The sequence below is a fragment of the Trichomycterus rosablanca genome, chromosome 11, assembly GCF_030014385.1.
Source record: "Trichomycterus rosablanca isolate fTriRos1 chromosome 11, fTriRos1.hap1, whole genome shotgun sequence".
Taxonomy (NCBI): Eukaryota; Metazoa; Chordata; class Actinopteri; order Siluriformes; family Trichomycteridae; genus Trichomycterus; species Trichomycterus rosablanca.
The window spans coordinates 1744339-1757675 of NC_085998.1; the positions used below are offsets into that span (position 1 = coordinate 1744339).

The following is a 13337-nucleotide window of genomic DNA, read 5'->3' on the forward strand; positions in this document are numbered from 1 at the left end:
TCAGTGCGCTGCATATCCTGAGCACACAACATCATCAGTGACCCCTCACACCCCTCAGTTTTCCCCCCAGGCCATTAGACTACTGAACTCCTAACACTTTTAAACGATTTCAAGGAAAATACTGAACCACATGCCATCTGTGCAGGGGCCCCGAATAATTGAGGGCCCCGGATTGGCTGTTTTATTTTTTATTTATTTTGTTAGTTATTTTGGTTAATAAGAATGGGGGGAAGCTTACAAACCAATGATTTTGTAAATCATTTACACGTTATTCATATTTCTGACTGTTGATTGGCCAGATAAACTCCAACGAGCTGCTGTAATTCTGATTGGTGGTTTCAGCTAAGCAACGTGAACGTTAGAGCTAGTATGTGAGTGACATTCAGCTCAGCCAATCAGAATGCAGCACCAGGTTTATACATGTGCGTTCGGACGTTCTGCAGTTAGTTTTGTATATGAGACTCGCCTTATGTCCCCAACATTAAAGTTCGGGTTCTGGAGCTCGGCGGTATAAAGTGCTGTAACGCTCAGTGAAGTCCTGACTAAACAGTTAAAGTGACTCGACCCTGTCGTGTGCTTTTACTCCCACACCTCCACCACCGCACAGCAACAGACCCGTAGCATCCCCACCGGACAGCGGCTAGGTGAGCCGACCCTCTACAGTAGCAAGTGGCTAATGCTAGCGGTAAAGTGCCGCGATAGCGGAAGTAAAAACACGACAATATTTTCGTTAAGTAAAATATAAAAATAACTAAAAGACCATGAAATATCAGAATACATGTAATCACAATACACAGTGAGTGCACAGCAAGGGGTTTTGGGAATCTGTGTAACCTGCTTAACGTTACTAGACATATAAATATATATATATAGATAGGGGGGCCCAAAATTATTTTTTGCACTGGGGCCCATGAGCTCCTAGTTACGCCACTGAACTCTTGCTGTTGTCTTGCGTTGTGTACTGATTTTATGAAAACTATACGTGGGGGCCCACAACCAGCCGTAGCCCCTGAGCCCACAGGCAGGTTAAATCGCCTCTGTATATATATATATATATATATATATATATGTACATTTATGTATCTATACCATATACCTATTTAATATTCCTGCTGCTACATTTCTATATATTAAAAAAAACCTCCCATTTATCACATACTTTAAAATCTTAATCTGGCTGATCTATAATTCATTGATATATCTTTATATCTAAATCCTGTGATGCTATGTATCAATAATCTTCTCTGTATATTCCGTGCGAGTCTAAGTTAAATTATTGATTTATTTTTAAACAGCTGAATTTTATTGCTGTGTGTTGAAAGTGAAGCTACAGAATTGTGTTGATGCTAACTGAACGTGATGCTAACGTAGCACTAGATGTTCATCTGTGTTCTAAACATAAACACGTGGCTAATGAGCTTTTTTAGCGTGTTAATGATGACAGTGCATGTTTTTCTAAAGGGTGTGTTCGCTTTATTTACACTCTGTGTGTGTGTGTGTGTGTGTGTGTGTGTGTGTGTGTGTGTGTGTGTGTGTGTGTGAGAGAGCTGCACCATGTGCTAATCCAGTTCCATCAGTTGTCTGTTATTAACAGGAAGAATTAAGCTAGCTAACGATTTAGCTCAATCAGTTCATCTGTTTATCTCTTTGTCTGTCTAATAAAGTAATAAAAGCTAACTGTAATTAGTTAGCGTCACGCCTCACATGCTATAATTGTTTATTCGTTGCTAAGGTTTAGATTCTGGTTTAGATAAGGTTTGGATTAGGACTAGGGTTTAGGTTATGTCGGTGAATGTTAGAACTAACAGCAGATGATTTTGACACGTTCTCTGAGCTGGTGTTCTCTCAGAGTCGAGCTGTTGTTGCTCCTGAATGTTTCAGTGTTTACAGAGCAATAAAGCACACACACACACACACACACACTCTCTCTCTCACACACACACGGCTTGTTTTGGCGTGTACGTGCGCTGTTACAAAGCGAGAGTTTCAGCGGTTGGTTGATGACGCCTCTTCCTCATCACATGACACCGATAGGAAGTGTTTCAGTCACGTACACACACACACACACACACACACACACACACACACATGTACACACACACACACACACACACCGTGTTGATTAGAGTGTGTATCAGCGCTCGGTTCACTGCTCAGAATCCATCAGGTTGATCAGGTGACAGTGATCACATGACTCCTGTACTGATCAGGTCTCATCCACACATCACATCTGATCACTAACACCAAGAGATAGAGGAGGGACAACCACACCCTCCCCATAAACACCCTACAACCACACCCTCCCCATACACACCCTCCCCATACACACCCTACAACCACACCCTCCCCATACACACCCTACAACCACACCCTCCCCATACACACCCTCCCCATACACACCCTACAACCACACCCTCCCCATACACACCCTACAACCCCCGCCAGCGTCCATCTCCGGTCAAACAGGACTCAGATACTCACAGCATCCTCATCCATAGATTAAGGTTCAGGTTAATTTTGCTAAGGTTTAGATTAAGATTAATATTATGATTTAGGTTTGGATTAGGATCAGTTCGGTGTAAGATAATCCAGGTTGTGTAAAAAGTATGATTAGGTTTAGGATTAGGATCAGGATTAGTCCAGTGTAAAATAATCCAGGTTGTTAAGGTTTATGATTAGTCTGATGGAAGATAATCCAGACTGTGTGTAGATTATGATTAAGGTTTAAGATCAGGATTAGTCCAGTGTAAAATAATCCAGGTTGTGTATAGATTAAGGTTTAGGATTAGTCCAGTGTAAAATAATCCAGGTTGTATATAGATTAAGGATTAGTATTCGTCCAGTGTAAAATAATGCAGGTTGTGTGTAGATTATGATTTAGGTTTAGATTTAGATTGTGATTTAGGATTAGGATCAGTCTGATGGAAGATAATCCAGACTGTGTGTAGATTATGATTAAGGTTTAGGACTAGGATTAGTCCAGTGTAAAATAATCCAGGTTGTGTGTAGATTATGATTAAGGTTTAGGATTAGGATTAGTCCAGTGTAAAATAATCCAGACTGTGTGTAGATTCTGATTTAGGATTAGGTTTAGGATTAGGATCAGTCTGATTCTGATGATGTTTGAGCGTCTCTGTGTTTAATTCTCCTGATTATTAATGTAAACACTTAGTCAACAGCAGAGTGGTTCAATTACAGTCAGATCGGGAGTTCCCATAATGCACTGGGACAGCAGTCACGTACACACACACACACACACACACACACACTGGTGGGTGGAATGAGGAAACGTTGTTGTTATTGAGGATGAAGGTTTGAGGTGGAAAATATTCATCATTTATTATGAAATATTTAGACCTGCAGCACCAGTGAAACCAGTCAGCAGTGACTCTGCATTTACTGGTACAGACGCTCATAAATACTTATAAACTCTTATAAACTCTTATAAATGATTATAAACTCTTATAAATGATTATAAACTCTTATAATTTCTTATCAAGAGTCAAGAGATGCTTTATTGTCATTTCAGCTCTATACAAGAACATATTGAAACTAAACAACGTTCCTCCAGGTCCAAGGTGCAACATAGAACACAAAGTACAAGACAGTTCAGTCTGATGGAATATAATCCAGGTCATGTGTAGATTATGATTTAGGATTAGAATTAGTCTGATGTAAAATAATCCAGGTCGTGAGTAGATTATGATTTAGGATTAGAATTAGGATCAGTCTGATGAAGGTTAACCCAGGTCATGTGTAGATTATGATTTAGGATTAGAATTAGGATTAGTCTGATGAAGGTTAACCCAGGTCATGTGTAGATTATGATTTAGGATTAGAATTAGGATCAGTCTGATGAAGGTTAACCCAGGTCATGTGTAGATTATGATTTATGTTTAGGATTAGTCTAAAGATAATCCATGTTGTGTAGGTTATGATGTTTCAGACATAAATGTTTACGTTTATTTAAATTGGACAGTTTAACTGCATGTTGGATGGAATGTTTACATCACCTGACTTGTTTTATATGGCCAAAAGTATTGGGACACCCTATGAGAAGCTTCTCAGAAGAGCAGCTGTTTGTTTTTGTAATAGAACGTCCAGCAAGCTCACGATCAGGCGTCCAAATACTTTTGGCCGTGTAGTGCACATATGAGGAAGCTGACCATGAGCTAAATACAGTTTACTTTTGTATTCGGATGTCCAGCAAGCTTACGGTCAGGCGTCCAAATACTTTTGGTCACGAGGTGTGTTTAGAATAATGAAATAAAATTGCACGTCACGTCATCTGTTTATTCATCCACTGATATACAAACAAAAATATAAATATATAAATGCACATAATTACACATCCAGTGGTACTGCAGATAAGGAACTCAGAGGAACCCAGAGGAACCCAGAGGAACCCAGAGGAACCCTGAGGAACTCAGAGGAACCCAGAGGAACTCAGAGGAACCCAGAGGAACCCTGAGGAACTCTGAGGAACCCTGAGGAACTCTGAGGAACCCTGAGGAACTCTGAGGAACCCTGAGGAACCCTGAGGAACCCTGAGGAACCCAGAGAAACACGAAGGAACACAATGACAGACCAAAGTACAAGTGATAGATGGATGAAGGTGTGGAGTCACTTCATCAGCTTCTTCACTATCTCCAGCTCCTCCACCGGCTTCCACTGCTGATTAATCGTCATCAACTGTAAAGAGATAAAATCAGGAGGTAAGAACCCGTCCACCAGGGGGCGTCGCTCACACACATGGTAACCAGGTAAGGGTTTGTACTTTTTGAGGTTTGGACGGGTCGAGTCTCTCCCAGGGTTCAGGGTTCTCGCTCTTGTTCAGACTGTGGAGGAGAAAGAAAAAGGTTCTTAAGTTTCCGTCTGCAGGAACCGTGAGAGGAACGAGGAGAGAAACATAAACACGTCCTACATCACGTCCGTTTTAGTAAACAGGAAGTAGATGCACGCTGACGTCGCTCCGGCCGCGGCGAACCCCATGATCCCGATCAGAGGAATCAACTAAAGAGAGACAGAGCGGAACGTGGGGTCAGATGTGATGGAGGAAGCACGTGTTCACCACCACCATGAAATAATAATGCAAATTTAACAAGAATTCAAATAATTACAATTAAAATAATAAACAAAAAAACCCAAAATAAATTTAAATAATAAGAATAAAAAATATCAAAATTAAGTAAGTTTATATTATAAAAACTAAAATAATACATATTAAAATTTTAATAAAATTAAATAAGAATTAGAAAATAAACATTAAAATTAAAATCCATTTTAATAATAATAATTAAATAATAAATATAAGAATTTAAATGAATTCAAATAGAATTAAAATAAAAAGAAACCAAATTAAAATCCATTTCAATAATAAAAATTAAAATAATAAATATCAAAATTTAAATACAGTAAATTAATAAGAATTACAATTTTAAAAATCTAAATTAAAATAAAATAAAATTAATAAGAATTAAAATGTAAAAAAATCTAAATAAAAAATCCATTTAAATAATAAGGATTAAAATAATAAATATAAAAATTTAAATAAATTAAATTAATAAGAATTAAAATTTAAAATACCAAAATTAAAATAAATATAAATAATACATTTTATATTTATTATATTTTACTGTTGAGTGTTGTCTGTGATTTGCTGAAGCTAAAAGGATCCAAGTGAAGTGAAACTAAATGTGCTTCCTGTTTGATATTTTTACTCTGTACAGTCAAAAGTATTTGGACGCCTGATCGTGAGCTTGTCGGGCGAGTGACCCTGTGTGTGATCTATTCAGCTAAATAACAGCCACAAGTGCGTCTGTGTGTGGGAATTTGTGCCCGTTCAGTCAGAAGATGACAGCACTATTCTCCATCATATAATTTTTATATAAACACATGAATTCAGTCATTAGAGGGGGCGTCCCAATACTTTTAATCATATAGTGTGTGTGTGTGTGTGTGTGTGTGTGTGTGTTGGATCAGACTCGCCTCCTTCTTCTTACGAAGCAACTGCATAAACCCACCAACCATCTTCACGTCACCTGCACACCCGAGCAGAGATCATCTGTTACTGACAGCTCTCAGATCAGAGGGTTAGTCTGGACTAGGTTACATTAGTCTGGACTAGGTTACATTAGTCTGGACTAGGTTACATTCGTCTGGACTCGGTTACCTTCGTCTGGACTAGGTTACATTAGTCTGGACTAGGTTACATTAGTCTGGACTAGGTTACATTAGTCTGGACTACGTTACAGTAGACTGGACTAGGTTACATTTGTCTGAACTACGTTACAGTAGACTGGACTAGGTTACATTCGTCTGGACTAGGTTACATTCGTCTGGACTAGGTTACATTAGTCTGGACTAGGTTACATTAGTCTGGACTAGGTTACATTCGTCTGAACTACGTTACAGTAGACTGGACTAGGTTACATTTGTCTGAACTACGTTACAGTAGACTGGACTAGGTTACATTCGTCTGGACTAGGTTACATTCGTCTGGACTAGGTTACATTCGTCTGAACTACGTTACAGTAGACAGGACTAGGTTACATTCGTCTGAACTACGTTACAGTAGACAGGACTAGGTTACATTTGTCTGAACTACGTTACAGTAGACTGGACTAGGTTACATTCGTCTGAACTACGTTACAGTAGACTGGACTAGGTTACATTCGTCTGAACTACGTTACAGTAGACAGGACTAGGTTACATTTGTCTGAACTACGTTACAGTAGACTGGACTAGGTTACATTCGTCTGAACTACGTTACAGTAGACTGGACTAGGTTACATTCGTCTGAACTACGTTACAGTAGACTGGACTAGGTTACATTCGTCTGAACTAGGATAAATTAGTCTGAGTAGACTGGAAAAAATTAGGTTATATTAGACTGGACTAGGTTAAATTAGTCTGGACTAGTTTAGACTGGACTAGATTAGACTGGACTGGGTTAAATAAGTCTGGACTAGGTTAGACTGGACTAGGTTAAATTAGTCTGAGTAGACTAGACTGAATTAGGTTATATTAGACTGGACTACATTAAACTAAATGAATGAAATTAAACAGGACTAGGTTAATTTAGACTGAATTAAATTAAACAGAAATAGGTTAAAAAAGACAGAACTAGATTAAATTAGACTAGATTAATTAAAACAGGACTAGATGAGATGAGATGAATTGGAATCACTCACCTGATGATGAGCAGCAGCACTGAGAGAATGATCGAGGTGTGTAGCAGCATCCTGAGTCACGCTGACTTTTACCAGAGATTAAACGAGGATGGTGGCACGTACACACACACACACACACACGCGCACTCACACACACACACCGTATATCAGGAAGTACCTTCACCAAACTCATCCTGGTGGTGTGTGGTGCCTCCTGCTGGTGCATCATCTCACCTCACTTCTGATCTGCACTGAACAGTGAGAGGTTCCTCACTGGTTCCTCACAGGTTCCTCACTGGTTCCTCCAGGGCCACAGAACCATTTTGCCGGTCTAGTAGGTCAACGTTCTTCACATCCAGACCCCCTCAGAAGTACATGAGATGAGAAGAACCCCATCCAGCAGTTGTGGGACGGACTGGACCCAATGGTGAAAGCAAAGGAACCCACGAGAGAACTGGTGCATCACAGCCTGTTCTAATCTGTAAAGGCTTCACGACATGTAGGAGTGTGTCTGTGGGAATTTGTGCCCATGAGGTTCAGCAGGAGCATCTGTGTGGAGAAACAGGTTTGACCCACAGCTCAAGCATGGACTGAGGCTGGAACACCTGAGTTCAGTAATTACGGGGTGTCCACATACTTCTGACCATAGTGGTAGATCAGCAGTGAAGATAACGGACTAGGAGTCGAAAGCTTGTTGGTTCACAACAAGACACACCACTGTCGGGCCCCTGAGCGAGGCCCTTAACCCCAACAGGAAACTGGAACGCCAAGCCCAAACCATTCAGAATGCCCACACGCCTCCTCCACCACGCTTCACAGCTGGAACAAAGCTCCATCCTACCAAACCCAGACTCATCCGCCAGAGAGCAATATATTGTTTACTGCTCCAGAGTCCAAGAGCAGGGTGCTATATACCTTGGCGTTCGAATGCCAACTGCCTTTTATTTATACTTCATTTATTTTTATTTCTATTTATACTTCTTTATTTATACTTATTTTTATTTCTATTTATTCTTCACTGATACTTTTATTTATACTTCTTTTATTTTTTATTTCTATTTATACTTTTATTTATACTTCTTTTTTATTTATACTTCTTTTTTATTTATACTTCTTTGATTTATACTTTTTTTATTTGTTTAATGTCTATTTATACTTTTTATATTTTCACTTTTATTTTTATTTATATTTATACTTTTTCTGTTTATACCCCTTTACACTTTTTATTTTTTTTATTGATACTTCATTTATTTATACTTATTTTTATTAATATTTATTCTTCACTTATACTTTTATTTATACTTCTTTTACTATACTTCATTTATTTATATTCTTTTATTTCTATTTATTCTTCACTGATACTTTTATTTATACTTCTTTTATTTTTATTTGTTTAATGTCTATTTATACTTTTTATATTTCCACTTGTTTTATTTTTATTTCTATTTATACTTTTTCTATTTATATCTCTTTACATTTTTATTTATTTTGATTTCTACTTTTATTTCTACTTGTTTTATTTTTATTTATTTATTTTTATTTAAACTTCTTTGATTTATACTTTTATTTTTACTGTTTTTATATTTATACTTCTTTCATTTTTATTTATACTTTTATTTTTACTTGTTTTACTTTCATGTTACACTTTAAATATCAAACAAAGACCCAAATCCACACAAAATACTTTTATTAAATTATTATTTTATTTACTGAAGCTAACGGCGCCCTTTAATTTGACGTGCCACGCCCATCACTGCCAGACCTGCTGAATCTAAACATCACTTAAATAGAAACATACAGGTCCTTCTCAAAAAATTAGCATATTGTGATAAAGTTCATTATTTTCCATAATGTAAGGATAAAAATTAAACTTTCATATATTTTAGATTCATTGCACACCAACTGAAATATTTCAGGTCTTTTATTGTTTTAATACTGATGATTTTGGCATACAGCTCATGAAAACCCAAAATTCCTATCTCAAAAAATTAGCATATTTCATCCGACCAATAAAAGAAAAGTGTTTTTAACACAAAAAAAGTCAACCTTCAAATAATTATGTTCAGTTATGCACTCAATACTTGGTCGGGAATCCTTTTGCAGAAATGACTGCTTCAATGCGGCGTGGCATGGAGGCAATCAGCCTGTGGCACTGCTGAGGTGTTATGGAGGCCCAGGATGCTTCGATAGCGGCCTTAAGCTCATCCAGAGTGTTGGGTCTTGTGTCTCTCAACTTTCTCTTCACAATATCCCACAGATTCTCTATGGGGTTCAGGTCAGGAGAGTTGGCAGGCCAATTGAGCACAGTAATACCATGGTCAGTAAACCATTCAACAGTGGTTTTGGCACTGTGAGCAGGTGCCAGGTCGTGCTGAAAAATGAAATCTTCATCTCCATAAAGCTTTTCAGCAGATGGAAGCATGAAGTGCTCCAAAATCTCCTGATAGCTAGCTGCATTGACCCTGCCCTTGATAAAACACAGTGGACCAACACCAGCAGCTGACATGGCACCCCAGACCATCACTGACTCTGGGTACTTGACACTGGACTTCAGGCATTTTGGCATTTCCTTCTCCCCAGTCTTCCTCCAGACTCTGGCACCTTGATTTCCGAAAACAGTACTTTGGACCACTGAGCAACAGTCCAGTGCTGCTTCTCTGTAGCCCAGGTCAGGCGCTTCTGCTGCTGTTTCTGGTTCAAAAGTGGCTTGACCTGGGGAATGCGGCACCTGTAGCCCATTTCCTGCACACGCCTGTGCACGGTGGCTCTGGATGTTTCTACTCCAGACTCAGTCCACTGCTTCCGCAGGTCCCCCAAGGTCTGGAATCGGCCCTTCTCCACAATCTTCCTCAGGGTCCGGTCACCTCTTCTCGTTGTGCAGCGTTTTCTGCCACACTTTTTCCTTCCCACAGACTTCCCACTGAGGTGCCTTGATACAGCACTCTGGGAACAGCCTATTCGTTCAGAAATTTCTTTCTGTGTCTTACCCTCTTGCTTGAGGGTGTCAATGATGGCCTTCTGGACAGCAGTCAGGTCGGCAGTCTTACCCATGATTGCAGTTTTGAGTAATGAACCAGGCTGGGAGTTTTTAAAAGCCTCAGGAATCTTTTGCAGGTGTTTAGAGTTAATTCGTTGATTCAGATGATTAGGTTAATAGCTCGTTTAGAGAACCTTTTCATGATATGCTAATTTTTTGAGATAGGAATTTTGGGTTTTCATGAGCTGTATGCCAAAATCATCAGTATTAAAACAATAAAAGACCTGAAATATTTCAGTTGGTGTGCAATGAATCTAAAATATATGAAAGTTTAATTTTTATCCTTACATTATGGAAAATAATGAACTTTATCACAATATGCAAATTTTTTGAGAAGGACCTGTATGTCCTAACATCTGTAATGTTCTACACAGATTCCATTGCTAAGCCTCTGGGACTCCAGTGAACCACAGTGAGAGCACTTATCCACAAATGGAGGAACTCTGTGCTTGCGCTGGACCGGCTGCAGTGTGCTAACTAGCCTGTGTTAGCCCGGCGGTGTTAGCGGGGTTCGGAGCTGAAGAGATGCTGGTACTGGCGGAGCTGCTGGGGGGTGAGGGAGGGTTGGAAGGTCTGCAGGACCCTCAGGAAGTGCTTGTGCTGCACCGCCGATACACTCATCCCCTCCTCATGTAGAGCTAACAGAGCCGCCTGCACACACACACACACGCACACGGGATGATGACATCACTATTACATCACACCCCTCACTCTGTATGATGAGTTATGAGCAGGTTATTACCTCTTTACAGAGACTCTCCAGATCAGCTCCAGAAAACAGGTGGGTCTGGGTTGCCAGATCCTCCAAACACACGTCAGAGTCCAGAGGCATTTTATCTGTGAGGAGCTGCAGGACGGCCAGTCGAGCCTAAACACAAACACACACACACACACACACACACACACAGTATATATATACTCACACACAATGTATATACACACACACACACACACACACAGTATATATATACTCACACACAATGTATACACACACACACACAGAATATATATACTCACACACAATGTGGGTGGAGGGATGGTGGGCGGGGTTAGTGTTTACCTGTAGGTCAGGTGGAGGGATGGTGGGCGGAGTTAATGTTTACCTGTAGATCAGGTGGAGGGATTGTGGGCGGGGTTAATGTTTACCTGTAGGTCAGGTGGAGGGATTGTGGGCGGGGTTAATGTTTACCTGTAGGTCAGGTGGAGAGATGGTGGGCGGAGTTAATGTTTACCTGTAGGTCAGGTGGAGGGATGGTGGGCGGGGTTAATGTTTACCTGTAGATCAGGTGGAGGGATGGTGGGCGTGGTTAATGTTTACCTGTAGATCAGGTGGAGGGATGGTGGGCGTGGTTAATGTTTACCTGTAGATCAGGTGGAGGGGTGGTGGGCGGGGTTAATGTTTACCTGTAGGTCAGGTGGAGGGATGGTGGGCGTGGTTAATGTTTACCTGTAGATCAGGTGGAGGGGTGGTGGGCGGGGTTAATGTTTACCTGTAGATCAGGTGGAGGGGTGGTGGGCGGGGTTAATGTTTACCTGTAGATCAGGTGGAGGGGTGGTGGGCGGGGTTAATGTTTACCTGTAGATCAGGTGGAGAGACGTATATGATGTGGTCGAACCGTCCCGGGCGGAGCAGGGCGCTGTCCAACATGTCCGGTCTGTTAGTGGCCGCAACAATCATCACATCCTGATTACACACTTCCTGTAGCTCCATCTGCAACACACACACACACACACACACACGGTGTTGAACACTACTAGGTGTTGTGTTCTGAACACTGTACGTTGTTGGTGTTGGTGATGCTGTAAGTTACCTGTCGCTGCTTCTCTCCTCCTCCTCCTCTTTGTGAGGTCGTTTTTTCAGACCCTCGTCTCTCGGTGGTCTTGAGGCCCACGCCGTCCAACTCGTTCAGCAACACCGACAGAACCTGAGCCTGAACACCGCCGCCACCTCCATCACCACGGCAACCCACCATACTGTCAATCTCATCCAGAAACACGATGGAGGGGGAACACGCCCGGGCCTGACGGAACAACTGAGAGAGAGAGAGAGAGAGAGAGAGAGAGAGGATTCATCATGAAGATATATGCTCAAAAGTATTGGGACGCCCATTCTATTTACTGAATTCATGTGTTTCAGCCACAACAGGTGTAATAAATCAATCATATAAAGGAAATGACATGCTTCCAAGTTTGCAGCAACAGTTTAGGGAAGGTCCTTTCCTGTTCTTGTGCACAAAGAAGCTCCAGTGTCCTACACAGAGACCTGAGCTCAGCCCCACTCAACAGCTCTGGGATGAACCGGAACACAGACTGAGGAACATCAGCGCCCAGCCGTACAAATACTGTATTTGACTGAACGAGCACAAATTCCCACACACATATAGTGTGTGTATAGTGTGTGTATAGTGTGTGTGTATAGTGTGTATAAGTGTGTGTGTAAAGTGTATGTGCATGTATAGTGTGTGTATATAGTGTGTGTATAGTGTGTGTATAGTGTGTGTATAGTGTGTGTATAGTGTGTGTGTAAAGTGTATGTGCATGTATAGTGTGTGTATATAGTGTGTGTATAGTGTGTGTATAGTGTGTGTATAGTGTGTGTATAAGTGTGTGTGTAAAGTGTATGTGCATGTATAGTGTGTGTATATAGTGTGTGTATAGTGTGTGTATAGTGTGTGTATAGTGTGTGTGTGTATAGTGTGTATAAGTGTGTGTGTAAAGTGTATGTGCATGTATAGTGTGTGTATATAGTGTGTGTATAGTGTGTGTAGTGTGTGTATAGTGTGTGTATAGTGTGTGTATAGTGTGTGTGTGTATAGTGTGTATAAGTGTGTGTGTAAAGTGTATGTGCATGTATAGTGCATGTATAGTGTGTTTGTATAGTGTGTGTATAGTGTGTGTATAGTGTGTGTGTATAGTGTGTATAAGTGTGTGTGTAAAGTGTATGTGCATGTATAGTGTGTGTATAGTGTGTGTATAGTGTGTGTATAGTGTGTGTAGTGTGTGTATAGTGTGTGTGTGTGTGTATATAGTGTGTGTGTGTGTGTGTATAGTGTGTGTGTGTGTATAGTGTGTACAGTGTGTGTATAGTGTGTGTATAGTGTGTGTGTATAGTGTGTATAAGTGTGTGT

General features: G+C 40.4%; 2 protein-coding genes across 2 annotated transcripts in view; both read right to left on the bottom strand.

Annotated features, from left to right (window-relative positions):
- Window positions 1-4279: 4279 nt before the first annotated feature.
- On the bottom strand, window positions 4280-7271 carry c11h15orf48 (chromosome 11 C15orf48 homolog). The gene is made up of 5 exons (XM_063004451.1): window positions 7194-7271; window positions 5989-6041; window positions 4925-5013; window positions 4778-4838; window positions 4280-4692 (listed from the first exon to the last, which is right to left on the bottom strand). The coding sequence occupies exons 2-5, from the start codon at window positions 6028-6030 to the stop codon at window positions 4624-4626; spliced, it is 261 nt and encodes an 86-aa protein (XP_062860521.1). The 5' UTR covers window positions 6031-6041; window positions 7194-7271; the 3' UTR covers window positions 4280-4623.
- A 3280-nt stretch (window positions 7272-10551) lies between these two features.
- Window positions 10552-13337, bottom strand: part of afg2b (AFG2 AAA ATPase homolog B) — an 11386-nt gene continuing 8600 nt past the window's right edge. The window contains exons 6-9 of the mRNA XM_063004682.1: window positions 12021-12242; window positions 11786-11920; window positions 10952-11077; window positions 10552-10860 (exon numbers count right to left, since the gene is read on the bottom strand). Coding sequence (XP_062860752.1) covers window positions 10711-10860; window positions 10952-11077; window positions 11786-11920; window positions 12021-12242 — 633 coding nt within the window. The 3' untranslated portion in view covers window positions 10552-10710. The remainder of the gene's footprint in view (window positions 10861-10951; window positions 11078-11785; window positions 11921-12020; window positions 12243-13337) is intronic.